This window comes from Mesoplodon densirostris, chromosome 8 (genome assembly GCF_025265405.1).
Source record: "Mesoplodon densirostris isolate mMesDen1 chromosome 8, mMesDen1 primary haplotype, whole genome shotgun sequence".
Lineage (NCBI taxonomy): Eukaryota > Metazoa > Chordata > Mammalia > Artiodactyla > Ziphiidae > Mesoplodon > Mesoplodon densirostris.
The window spans coordinates 72,170,961-72,183,734 of record NC_082668.1 but is presented as its reverse complement, the minus strand read 5'-3'; the positions used below and the strand labels follow the sequence as shown (position 1 = coordinate 72,183,734).

Genomic DNA, 12,774 nt, shown 5'->3' with positions numbered 1-12,774 from the left:
TTAGAATTTCACTCATTTGAACTATATATATAGTTTTCTTTAGTTATTATGTATATATATACTTAAACTTTGGAAATTAGACCCAATATGTGTTGTATTCTGTGAAAGACTAACAGGTTCAAATGGGTGCTATATAATATCCCATCCAGTGTAAAATTCTGTTAACGTTCCCCCCAAGAAAGTTAAATTTTTAAAGGAATTATTGGGTCAGGATTTTCTGTTCAAAACCACTGTGAATACAATCACTTTATAATTAATTTTTTTCTGAAGGATGGTAGGGAATAAAAAGCAGGTTATTCTCCCAGTCCCTCCACCCTTTTTTGTTTTTTTCCTCTTTTTGAAAATGAGCAAATCATCTGGTCAAAGAAACCCAAGCCCTGACTCTTTCTGAAATGAGAATTTCCTTTCTCGTTGTGAAGAACCTGTACAAATCCGACTTCACCAATTGGATGAAAGGGATCGGCTGGGTGCCCATAGATTCACTGGAGGTGAAGAAGGCAAAGAAAGCAGGAGACATTCTTAGCGAGAAGAAGTACCGCCAGCACCCTGAGAAGCTAACGTTCACATACGCCATGGACACAGTGGAACAAGCACTAAACAAAAGTAACAAACTGATTATGAACAAGGTAAGAACTCACCTGCTGGCCTCAGCCTCAGAACCCCTGCAGTGCTCAGACCACTGAACCAAGCAGTGCCACTTTGACCTTCATCAGCGTTTTCATCTTTCTGATGGTCGTGGTCATGGCGGTGGTGGTAGAAGGGGGCAGTCTATAACCGTCATCGTGTCTAGAGAGCTCCCACTTATACCAACCCCAGGCTGTCTGTCAACCTCATGCTGACTGTGTGCTAGAACCACAAAACTCTATGTAATGTGTGGTTGGAGCACGATAGCCTTTGTTGTTTCAGTGGAAGAGGTGGAAGAGTACATCCCTTGTTTGATGATTTTTAAAATCATGTGTCCAGTCTCATCAGCCCATCTTCTTGCTATTTCATTCATTTTCCAATATCAGATTTAACCTCTTCTACCATGGAGATGTGAGTCTCTTCCTCTTGATAGCACATTGCAGATTTGTCCTGCTGTACAGTCATGTGCCTGCCTTTCTTGTTGTAGAGGCTCTACACTGAAAAATGGAACAAAGACAAGACCACCGTTCATGTCATGCCTGATACTCCAGGCATTTTACTCTCCAGAGTCAACCAAATCACCATGAGTGATGTGAGTAGATTAACAACAACAACAAAGATGCAAGGAGCGGGGGGTGGCAGGGGGAGGGAAGAGTTTGAAGGGAACTAATAGTTGTGGAATATCTGTCTTCCACATGACAACCACTTTAAAATTAGGGTCCCCATTCTAACACGACTAACAAGATGCTGGTGTTTTTCTGCTTCATCATTTAGAAACTGTACAAAGCTGGCTGGGAAGAAGAAAAGAAGAAAGGATATGACCTGAGGCCTGATGCCATCCCAATAAAGGCTGCAAGAGCCTCCAGAGACATTGCCAGTGATGTAAGTGTTTCCACTGATGCTTATTTAGTCTAAACGAGAAAAAGAGCAAATGAGCCAAGCTCATGTGTATGCAGGAGCTGTAATCAGCTCTGTCCAGTGTTGGTGGGACCACTGTCCCATGTAACACACAAGACACCTCCCTTCACCCAGTCCAAGGATGCTCTAATTATTTGTTCATCATTCAATGTAAAAAGTGACAGGGTCTTATTAAAATAAGTTACTTTTAGAGTGCTTAAGTTGTTTATGGGCAATTCCTAGCAAACATAGGGATGTGATCTATGCACTTTACCCAGAAGATCCATTACCAAGCTCTTTCCTGAATGTAGAGGTGTACCATGAAAAGTGGTGCCTGCAGCCTTTTCCGCTGGTTACACAGCAGAGTGGGAAAAGCTGCTTTCTAAAAAACCCTAAAACAACTTATTTACACATCACTTTGATTAACTCTGAGATGATATTTTTTCCCTCATGGACTCAAGTCTGTCAAGAAATTTGAAGTAAAAATATTTTGCTCCTAGGGCTTCCCTGGTGGCGCAGTGGTTGAGGGTCCGCCTGCTGATGCAGGGGACACGGGTTTGTGCCCCTGTCTGGGAGGATCCCACATGCCGCGGAGTGGCTGGGCCCGTGAGCCATGGCCGCTGAGCCTGCGCGTCCGGAGCCTGTGCTCCACAACGGGAGAGGCCACAACAGTGAGAGGCCCGCATACCGCAAAAAATAAAATAAAATAAAATAAATTTTGCTCCCAGTTCCCCCACCCCACCAACAACTCCTTCCTTTGTAAGTTTAGAGTAGCTCTAAAACCCTACACCTATGACAAAGCTAATGGCACGTAGTGAATTATATTTTGTTCTCTTTCTTTCACTATCTTCATCACCATGTTTCTTTTCCATCCACAGTACAAGTACAGGCAAGCCTATGAACAAGCCAAAGGGAAACAAATTGGCTTCCGGAGCCTAGAGGACGACCCCAAGTTGGTGCACTTCATGCAAGTGGCCAAGATGCAGTCAGACCGGGAGTACAAGAAGGCGTACGAGAAATCCAAGACATCCTTCCACACCCCGGCGGACATGCTCAGCATGGTGGCAGCCAAGAAGTCTCAGGAAGTGGCCACCAACACTGACTACAGGAACGTGATCCATACCTACAACATACTTCCTGATGCCATGAGCTTTGTATTGGCCAAAAACATGATGCAGATTCAAAGTGATGTACGTGACAGCCACAACATTTGCAGAGCATTTACTTTGGATAATAAGCAAATCATGAAAGACCATAAGTAATGACATTTTGAAAATCCTGAAAGAAATTCATATGTAATTTCCCAATGAGGTGTTTCATTTTTTTACCTTAGATTGAATTTATTTTTTTTAACACAAAAGGGATGAACCCTATCTATTATTGTTGTGAGCATTATTGGATGCTAGATCAGCAGTAACACATGAAATTTGGTTTCAGAAAGAATGTGTTGAAGGAAATATATCTAGCAGAGAGAGTCAGAAGTATAAAAAGTTCCTGATTAAGGAGTAAGAGGTAAAACAGAAAGTCAGGTAACTTGAGAGCTACTGTCCCTCACTCCCAACCAGCTTTCATTTCCAGCTTTATAATTGCCTATCTTACTTACTGATGAAATAATAAGGAGGTGATGGCTGAAAAGCTATTAGAATAAATGTGAGGAATGCACAGAGAGTGTAAAGCCAAGAATTGAGCTATAGAGGCCCTTTGGTGGCTGGGGAAAGTGAATATAAATTATGAACCAAATGCAGGCCATGCTGAGCCTATGTTTCTCTTTGGAAATATAAGAGATGAGCTATAGCTGGGGAGCTACATAAGTACCCAAATGAAAGCAACCGTGGTACAGTTATAGAGGGAAATGTCTGATTTGAGGGGAAAAAATTGAAATTTGCACAAAGTATCAGTGAGGTTTCTGGAATACCCGAAGGAGTTGTAACCATGGTGGCTGCTCAAAGGCTTATAGCAAAAGAGAGAAATGGAGTCCTCTAAGTCTCCAAGGGGACTTGGGGATTTTTGTAAGAAAGTTAGTCCAGCATGGTCACCTTTCTTGAGATAGTAGTCACATGGTAGATTGATCTATTTGGTATTTCTTAGCACTTTTTCTTTATGAAGACATTGAGAGAAGCAAATAAATCACAAAGATATTGCTGCTTGTTTTAAATTCCTCATGTAAGGAAATGTAGAAAAAATAAAATTTAGGGTTAAAAGTAATTAAAGTTGAATATACTATTGGTTGAAAACTGAAGTGGAACTTATGGAATATTAAATACTCGCTCATGGTTCTTGGAAGATTTTGTTTCTTCTCATCCTCGAACTTTTCCTCTTTTGCAGAATCAGTACAAAGCTGACTATGCTGACTTCGTGAAGGGCAGTGGATGGCTCCCTCTGGGCTCCGTAGAGGCTGAGAAAAACAAGAAAGCCATGGAGATTATCAGTGAAAAGAAGTACCGCCAACACCCAGACACTTTGAAGTATTCCACCTTGATGGACTCAGTGAACATGGTTTTGGCCAAGAATAATGCAAAAATTATGAACGAAGTAAGTCTTTCAATAATGTAGTGTTTCATAAGCATCAGGAATAAGCCAGGCATATCCTACATTTAATCTACAGGTTTTGATAACAGTTTTACCGCATCATAATTAATGTTTCCTCTACCTTGAAAAAGGGTCTTGTAGTTAAAACAACAAACAAAAAAGATAGAAATTAGTCCTAATAAGTGCCCTCTCCAAATGCTCAATGAACCACCCTACCTAATAGACATAACAAATTAAGTATGGACTCTTTTCTTTCAATGCAGATCTTGAAAATGAGTCCCATTTGTCTAAGGCGAAGTTAGTAGAAGCTCATTATGCTGAATCAGTAGACTGTAGGGCTGACAACAGCTGGGTGTTGCAGCCCACCCCTGCTTCCTTGCTCTTTTGATGGAATAAAAGAAAACTCCTAGACTACATGGCTGTAGCAGCATTCTGAGCCAGGACCTTCTCTGAGCAATGCTGAGAGCGATAGCTCTCCACCAGTAGTTCCCTGGATCATTAATGACTCCAGCCTTTAGAAAAGCCTTACTGTAGTTTGACATAATTAGCCATAATTTGATTTCAGGACCAACAAGTACATCACCCTTGGACATCTGTTTTTAAGTTGCAAATAATAAAATAATTGCAACAGCAATTGGTTATATTTTGTGCATCATAATTAGAAATGCCATTGATTAACCAAAAAGGGGAAAAATAATTTGGACCTGAACATGAAACGGTTGCAGAAAATGACGTAGAAAGATAGAGCTGTATTACGCTAAGTCTCTGAGTAAATCCTCTGGAGTCTTCTGAGAAAGAATTTTGTCAAGAAGACCAACCTCTTTGAAAGGGACTTGTTGACACAAGGCAAAAGCCTCAGTGCCCCTTTTAAGACTTAGAACTTAAACTACCACAAACATACATTAACTTTTTAAATATTAAATTAAGCCTTTCATTTTTTCAGTGTTAAAGATTACCATTTTAAAATAATCATGCCAAGATGAGAATCACAGAAATAGCAAATGCTAACATTGAGAGATATCTTGGTGGTCATCAGGTTGAACCCCTTCCTTGAAGAGTTGAGGAAAGGGTGGCCCAGAGAGGCAAGGCACCTCCCTTAAAGACACACAGCAGGTCAATGACATGGTCTGGACCAGAACCAGTACTCTAATGACTAACTATTGCTCTTTCCATTAGAATTGTGCTTCCAATACTATAATCACTAGCCACGTGTGATGACAAATCTCACTTAATTAAAATTAATACTAATAATTTGTTCTTCATTCACATTAGCTACATTTCAAGTGACTGATAGCCCCGTGTGGCTAGGGACTGTCGTGTTGATGGCATAGATGACACAGAATGTTTTCAACATTGCATAGTTCTGTTGGGTCGTGCTGGTCTTGATCAGAAGTCAGAAAATGAGTTGTTGTAAATAAAATTTTATAGTAACACAGCCACAGCTATTCACCTGCATATCATCTGTGGCCGCTTTTGCACTGCAACAGCAGAGCTGAGTAGTTCATAACAGAGATTCTGTGGCCCACAAAGCCTAACATTATTTACTATCTGGCTCTTTACGTTTACTGACCCCTGATCTAGAAAAAGACTGTAGCAGAAGTTTGGGGTTTGTTTTTTTAATCAAACCTGGCTAAAACAAAGAGATAGCATTTTTCACCTATAAGATTTGCAAAGATTTAAAAAGTTGTGTGATATACAGTATTGGAAAGGGAGTTAATGTAAACTTCTAATCAACAGTTTTTGTTAATATTTGTTAAAATTGAAACTTCAGTTGCCCAATACCCTTCAGAAATCCTCATGTATGTGCAAAGATGTACGCACATACCTACACACGGTAATATTTTTTGCAGGTTAGGGTCCCCAAAAAGAGATGCTGAGATGGAATTTGGGGTACAGGGCATTTTTCAGGGATCAGTACCAGTGAGGGGACTTGAGGATATGGGGAGGGGGAAAGGTAAGCTGGGACGAAGTGAGAGAGTGGCATGGACATATATACACTACCAAATGTAAAATAGATAGCTAGTGGGAAGCAGCCACATAAAACGGAGATCAGCTCGGTGCTTTGTGACCACCTAGAGGGGTGGGATAGGGAGGGTGGGGGGGAGGGAGATGCAAGAGGGAAGAGATATGGGAACATATGTATATGTATAACTGATTCACTTTGTTATAAAGTAGAAACTAACACACCATTGTAAAGCAATTATACTCCAATAAAGATGTAAAAAAAAGAGGGGGGCAAGAGGGGTCCGACTGTGATGCCAGCCCCACAAAGCCTATGCCAGTGCCCCAGAGGGCTCTCGAGTATATACAGCCTGCCGGAAGTGTCCTGAACTGGGTGGAACGGCCAGGCCTTTGTACCACCACTCTGATGAGTAACTGGATGGCCACCAGGGAAGAGTGTGCTCTTGAGTGAGGCAACAAAACCTTGAAGCAAGTGCCAGTTTGGAGGCTGTCTGCCAATAGTTTGTGCAACCAGTCCTTCCTTGAGTGAGTATCTGGGTTGTACATCTCCAGGCCCACCACAAAGATCATGGCATCATTGCTTATAGTAGAAAAAACTAGAAACAACAAATTAAATGTCTATCAATGGAGAACTGGTTAAATCAATTGGGTTACACCTCTTCATGGAATACTGCACAGCTCTTTAAATGAATGAAGTAAATTATTAAGAGGGCTGAAAGATGTCTAACCTATAATATTAAGTAAAAAAGCAAGATGTAAAACATGTTTTATATAACCTCATTTATATTTAAAAAAGGACTATATGTGGACTTTAATATGCATAGAAAATTTTAGGATGGAGATGCTATATCCAGGCTGTAAAATAGGAAGGCAGGACATTTTACTTTCCATCTTACATCCTCTCCACTGTCTTGTTTGAATGAGCACCTTTTTCCTTTAAATTTTTAAAAAATAAGAGCCAGCTAATAAAAATACATAAAATATTGATATTTGTGTACAATAATATATATGTACTAAGTGACTTCCTTTAAAACTTTTAAATACTAACTTCCACTGGTTTTTTCTTCTCTTTTCTTTCTTTCTTTTTTCCTTCCTTCCTTCCTTCCTTCCTTCCATTTTTCTTTTCTTTTTTTCTTTCCAGCACCTCTACAAACAAGCATGGGAGGCTGACAAGACCAAAGTCCACATCATGTCTGATATCCCCCAGATTACTCTGGCAAAGGCACATGCAATTAATATGAGTGATGTGAGTATAATTCCTCCAGTTGTCATCTTTCTTTCCTACCTATTTGAACCAATAAAAACAAATTAACTAATTAATGGCTCGATTTTGAGAATGACTGTTTTGACAATGAGTGGGAACCCACAAATGAGAATCTTTCTCTTTCTAATCTTGCTTTGCTAAGAGTAGGAGTAGGCCTGTTGATGGAACAGCAGTTAGGAATTCGAAGGGCAGTTGGATTTTGTTCTAGGAGTAGGTACTTCTTATCAAACTAAGAGAAGTAAGGAGAATGGTTTAGAGCCCAGGATAAGAGATAAAGAAAGAGTGAATCCCAGGACTTTCTTAAAGAGTCCCTCTACCAAGCTTTTGAAATGATTCTAAAGAGGCAGTCTTGGGAAAAGTTAAATGGAAAGGGAAGAATAACATTTTGAAGAATTTAGGTCAAGCCCCGTAAGGAATGTGCAACACTTACTGTTAGAAACTGCATAGGTGTTTTATTTCACTTCCTTTCTCATCCTAACCAGTTGCCAGGAAACCTCAAATCCTACCAGTGTTTTTTAATAAAGATTTATTTATTATTTATTTATTTATAATAAATGCTGCATCGTGTCTTAGTTGCAGCACGCGGGATCTTCATTGAGGCGTGCAGGATCTTCGTTGCAACACACGGGCTTCTCTCTGGTTGTGGCATGCAGTTTTCTCTTCTCTAGTTGTGGCATGCAGGCTCCAGGGCAGGTGGGCTCTGTAGCTGTGGCACATGGGTTCCAGAGCACGTGGGCTCTGTATTTTTGCCGCTCGCAGGCTCTCTAGTTGAGGTGCACGGGCTCAGTAGTTGTGGCATGCCGGCTTAGTTGCCCGGCGGCATGTGGGATCTTAGTTCCCTGACCAGGGATCGAACCTGGGTCCCCTGCATTGGAAGGTGGATTCTTTACCACTGGACCATCAGGGAAGTCCCCCTACCAGTTTTTTTCTTTTGTCTGTTTGAATTACACAGGGATTTGGAATTGTTGACTTCTTTTTGGATTGTAGTATCCACACAATTATATACATAAAAGTGTCAATTGCAAAACAGTGAAGTCTTTTGATGTAAAAACATGGCTATTTTATATTCTACTCTTGACTCTTATTTGACAAAATGCATCAGTAAGAATCTACTGGGCTTTCACATTTTTAAAAAGCATATTTACAACCTAATAGAGACCAGTAGCTCTTACTTTTTCTGGTGGTTTTTTGAAGATGTTTTAATTTGTAATAGATTTTGTTTTCAAACACAGTTATGTTATTTGTGAGAGCATTTAGCCCTTGAACCACAAATGAAGCATTCTGCTGAAAGATTAAAAAAAAAAAAAAAAGATGCTGCAGTGCCATTTTACTCTTTTAAAATAAACCCAGACTTTCCTATTTAGAAGAAAACTATTTCCTTTGCCTCTCTTTCCAGAAACTCTACAAACTTTCTTTGGAAGAGTCTAAAAAGAAAGGGTATGATCTCAGAACTGATGCCATTCCTATCAAAGCTGCCAAAGCCTCAAGAGATATTGCAAGCGATGTAAGTCTGAAGGAAAGCGGTCACCTGACTGGGAGTTTCTAATCTACCAAAATAATAAGGGCTGAGTTTTAGAAACACTGAGTGAATAAAATATGAGAAAGAAAGCATGCCTGCTAACAGTAGTCCCATTCTGTTCTGTAAATGCTTCTTAGCCTTGATCTTGTGTTTTCTCTGGTATTCTGAAAAAACAGAATGCCAGCCACATTATGACCACCTTTGTACTCCATCACCAAGGCTATGGCCGGTAGAAATCCAAAGCCCTTCACTAAGTTTTCTTAAGACTTGTGTTGTTCTTGCCTTCTGCCTCTTAGGCTCTGTCTTCCCAACAGGATGTCCCAGGAAGTGGTGTGCTGGGGGTCCTGATCTTTTGTGCTCATGATAGCTGATTATTAAATAATCATGAATTTTGCAAACCAGTTGTTAAACTATTGGTAGCTTGGTATCAACCGTAATGGGAGTACTTACACCACAGAAATTGGCAAACACTACAAATTAGGGCTTTTTTCCCCCAGAGAGCTGGTGTGCCAACACACCATTGCCATAACACATCACCTTTATGAAACTCAATTCTTTCATTTGGTTGTTTCCACAAGAAATCCACTCACAGTGAACATTTAATAATTTGGGGGTAATGAGAGGAGAACATTCAGAGCACTCGTTCCTTAGCCATCCCCCAGGTCTACTTTCTCTTTCCTCTTCCATCTCTGCTCTTCATTTTTCCTACCTACCCATCCCTATCCCACTCCTACATTGTCCTGAGGACTCCAAACTTCTCCCTCTATTGTGCTGGAGTCATTTGGCTCTCCCAGCTCCTAACCCCTAAGTTGTACACCCGAACCCACAAGAGATAGGCAGAATAAGGAGTTTTCCATGCATCAGGATCTCCCCCTGAAAGAGGGAACTTGGTGATAAATAGTAAAATTTCTTCCCCATTATACCAGAGTAGAGAGTCTTAAAAGAAAAAAAGCTCCACAAATATAAAGCTACCCTAAAATTATACTGTGTATCTCATAATTAAGCCTCTTCTCATCAGTGAAAGACTGGCTGGATGATTTTTCAGGGCAACATTAAACTGCTTAGAACATTCTGCTTTTTTTTCTCTCATTTGCTGTACACTTATTACCTACTAAATGTTCTTTAACAACAGTGTATGTGTGAAAATCTGGGTGGTGTATCATCACAAGATCCATGTTCTAAGCTTTAATGACTTTAGGAAGTCACTCACCCCTCTGGCCTCAGCTTACTGTTCTCTAAAATGGGGGCAGTAACAATAACTTTGCTGTCTACCTCACAAGGTATAGTTGTGATGATCAACTTACACAAATAAATGTGAAAAAAGTGTTTTGTGAACTGTAGAATTCTATAAAAGTATCCCTTTTTATGAAATACAGAATATTAACACTAGAATGATTTCTGGTCAAGGGAATAGCTCTGAATAAATATTCAAATTTTTCTTCACAGTATAAATACAAACACAATTATGAAAAGGAGAGGGGGAAGATGGTTGGTTTCCGCAGTCTTGAGGATGATCCCAAATTAGTCCACTCCATGCAAGTGGCCAAGATGCAATCTGATCAGGAGTACAAGAAAAACTATGAGAAAACCAAGACCAGCTACCACACCCCTGCTGACATGCTCAGTGTCACGGCCGCCAAGGATGCCCAAGCCAACATCACCAACACCAACTACAAGCACCTGATTCACAAGTACATCCTCCTTCCAGACTCCATGAACATCCAGCTGTCCAAGAATATGAATCACATACAGAGTGATGTAAGGCTGTCTTCTTTCTGAGTGATGGTTGCATTCTTAGCATGAGAAGGGAGATTACAGGCTCCTGTGCCACAGTTTTGTATCTAAATTGATAAGGTAAAGTAGAATGTGCTTCTTCTCTTTATAGAATGAATATAAGCAGGACTACAATGAATGGTACAAAGGGCTTGGCTGGAGTCCAGCTGGTTCCCTAGAAGTGGAGAAGGCCAAGAAAGCAACTGAAAATGCCAGTGATCAGAAATACCGCCAGCACCCTAGCAACTTCCAGTTTAAGAAGCTGAATGACTCCATGGACATGGTTCTTGCCAAGCGGAATGCGCATACCATGAACAAGGTAGACAGAACAGCTATCCTTCCTTGTAGCTCCCAGCCAGACAGGGCTAGCAGTCTCTGGTTCTTGTTTGGGAAATTTAATTTGGGCCCACCACTTCTATGCAGTGGCAAACAGTACCAGAGCACTCCCCTACACCATTTTCTTCTGCTCCCTACCTCTTATTTTTATTTTACTTGTGCTTCTAATTAAGTTAGGAATTATTTGTTCTTTTAAATTATTTTTTTAAGTCTGAGTTTATGTTTGGTGTCTTTTCTGAATCATATACTACTTTAGTTACTAAATTAACTTAAGCTAATTCAAATTGAGTGCATTCAAATATTGTTATATTTTTTCTTTCTTGTTTGTCCTAAAAAGTTATTAAATTTTAAATGTATGCTTTTTAACTTTCTAGTACCTATACACCGTTGATTGGAACAAAGATAAAACCAAGGTTCATGTGATGCCAGATACACCAGATATTTTACAAGCCAAGCAAAATCAAACACACTACAGTCAGGTAAAGCTACATAAAAATTTTGCTTGAAACTAATTGAACGTTTTAAATGATGGCATGGTATATAATTGATGTAAATGCTGAAGCAGTGGAAATGAATGACTCAAACTGGTTAGCGTAGGGATGTTGCAGTTTATGGTGGTTTAAAGCAAGCACTTTGCCTGTGATTATATATCCCATGGAGTAGGCATTGTGCCTGTTTTGTTTATTTCAGTACTCATTGTGCATGGCGCAGTATAGAAAATTGATAAATAGCTGTTGGAAGAAAAAATTGCACCAAACAGAACTAGTATGAGCTTTGGCTTTGCCATTTATGAATTGTGTAATATTGGGTCTAAACCTTAATTTCCTCATCCCTAAAACTGGGACCATAAAAGTGCCTATGACATTGAATTGCTATGAGGACCAAATGGGAAATTCCATGAAGGGCTCTCATCACAGTGCCTGGCACATAGTAAGCACTGGATGGCCTTCAGCTATTTTTATTATTGTCCAGTTTTAACATGTGCATCCATTCAATAAATTTGATTCAGAAAGATTAACTTATTTATTGCACTTTACAAAAGGCATTTCATTATCTATTACTTTTATCATTTAGATAATTAAAATATGTTATCTGACCCTTTTTTTAAAAATCAATTTAACATCTATAATCAAAATAGTGAGCCTCAACTGTACTTAACTGCAAAGGGAATCTACCTAATATACTTGATATGACCATATGGTGTCTGAACAGAAAAGGACATGATCAACTGCACTACCAAGGGGGTGGGGAGTGAGTCTCAGAGGCAAAAAAAAAAAAAAAAAGAAGCCAGATCATGTGATGCTAAGTCATTGCTCTATTAAACAGCTTGCTTTGTTTTTATCCATATCTTTAGAGATAAGATAGATGATGTTAAAATCTGATGTCTACTCTTTAGGTACACTTTTGTTCAATAATCTGTTTGGGTTTTAATATACACCGAATAATGCTAAATAATTTCTTTAATTTTCAGAAACTCTATAAACTTGGATGGGAAGAAGCTTTGAAGAAAGGCTATGATCTCCCAGTTGATGCAATTTCTGTACAATTGGCCAAAGCTTCAAGAGACATTGCTAGTGATGTAAGTATTGTTTGACTTCTATGAGGATATACTGTTATCTGAATCCAGTACCTTAATGCTGGTAATGATTTTCACAGATAGGCCCTACCTTTCAAAATGTAATGCCGTCCCCTTCACCTTCTCCTACCCTCTTCACTTACCCCAAATTCACTCTTGTTTCTCACTGATCGAATATCAAAAAAGGGGCTGCCTGGACAGAGACTGAGCCAGAGGACCTACAAGATGCATTACACTAAGACATGATGTTTCTAGACATTACAAAAGAACCAGAGATTTCCGTTTTCCCCTGCT

General features: G+C 39.6%; 1 protein-coding gene across 1 annotated transcript in view; it reads left to right on the top strand.

The window, feature by feature from the left end:
• The window catches only part of NEB (nebulin), a 227,823-nt gene that overhangs the window by 63,151 nt on the left and 151,898 nt on the right, over positions 1-12,774 (top strand). Inside the window, exons 33-43 of the mRNA XM_060105956.1 lie at positions 420-626; positions 1,112-1,216; positions 1,399-1,506; positions 2,400-2,711; positions 3,847-4,053; positions 7,154-7,258; positions 8,673-8,780; positions 10,242-10,553; positions 10,681-10,887; positions 11,279-11,383; positions 12,376-12,483. Coding sequence (XP_059961939.1) covers positions 420-626; positions 1,112-1,216; positions 1,399-1,506; positions 2,400-2,711; positions 3,847-4,053; positions 7,154-7,258; positions 8,673-8,780; positions 10,242-10,553; positions 10,681-10,887; positions 11,279-11,383; positions 12,376-12,483 — 1,884 coding nt within the window. The remainder of the gene's footprint in view (positions 1-419; positions 627-1,111; positions 1,217-1,398; positions 1,507-2,399; positions 2,712-3,846; positions 4,054-7,153; positions 7,259-8,672; positions 8,781-10,241; positions 10,554-10,680; positions 10,888-11,278; positions 11,384-12,375; positions 12,484-12,774) is intronic.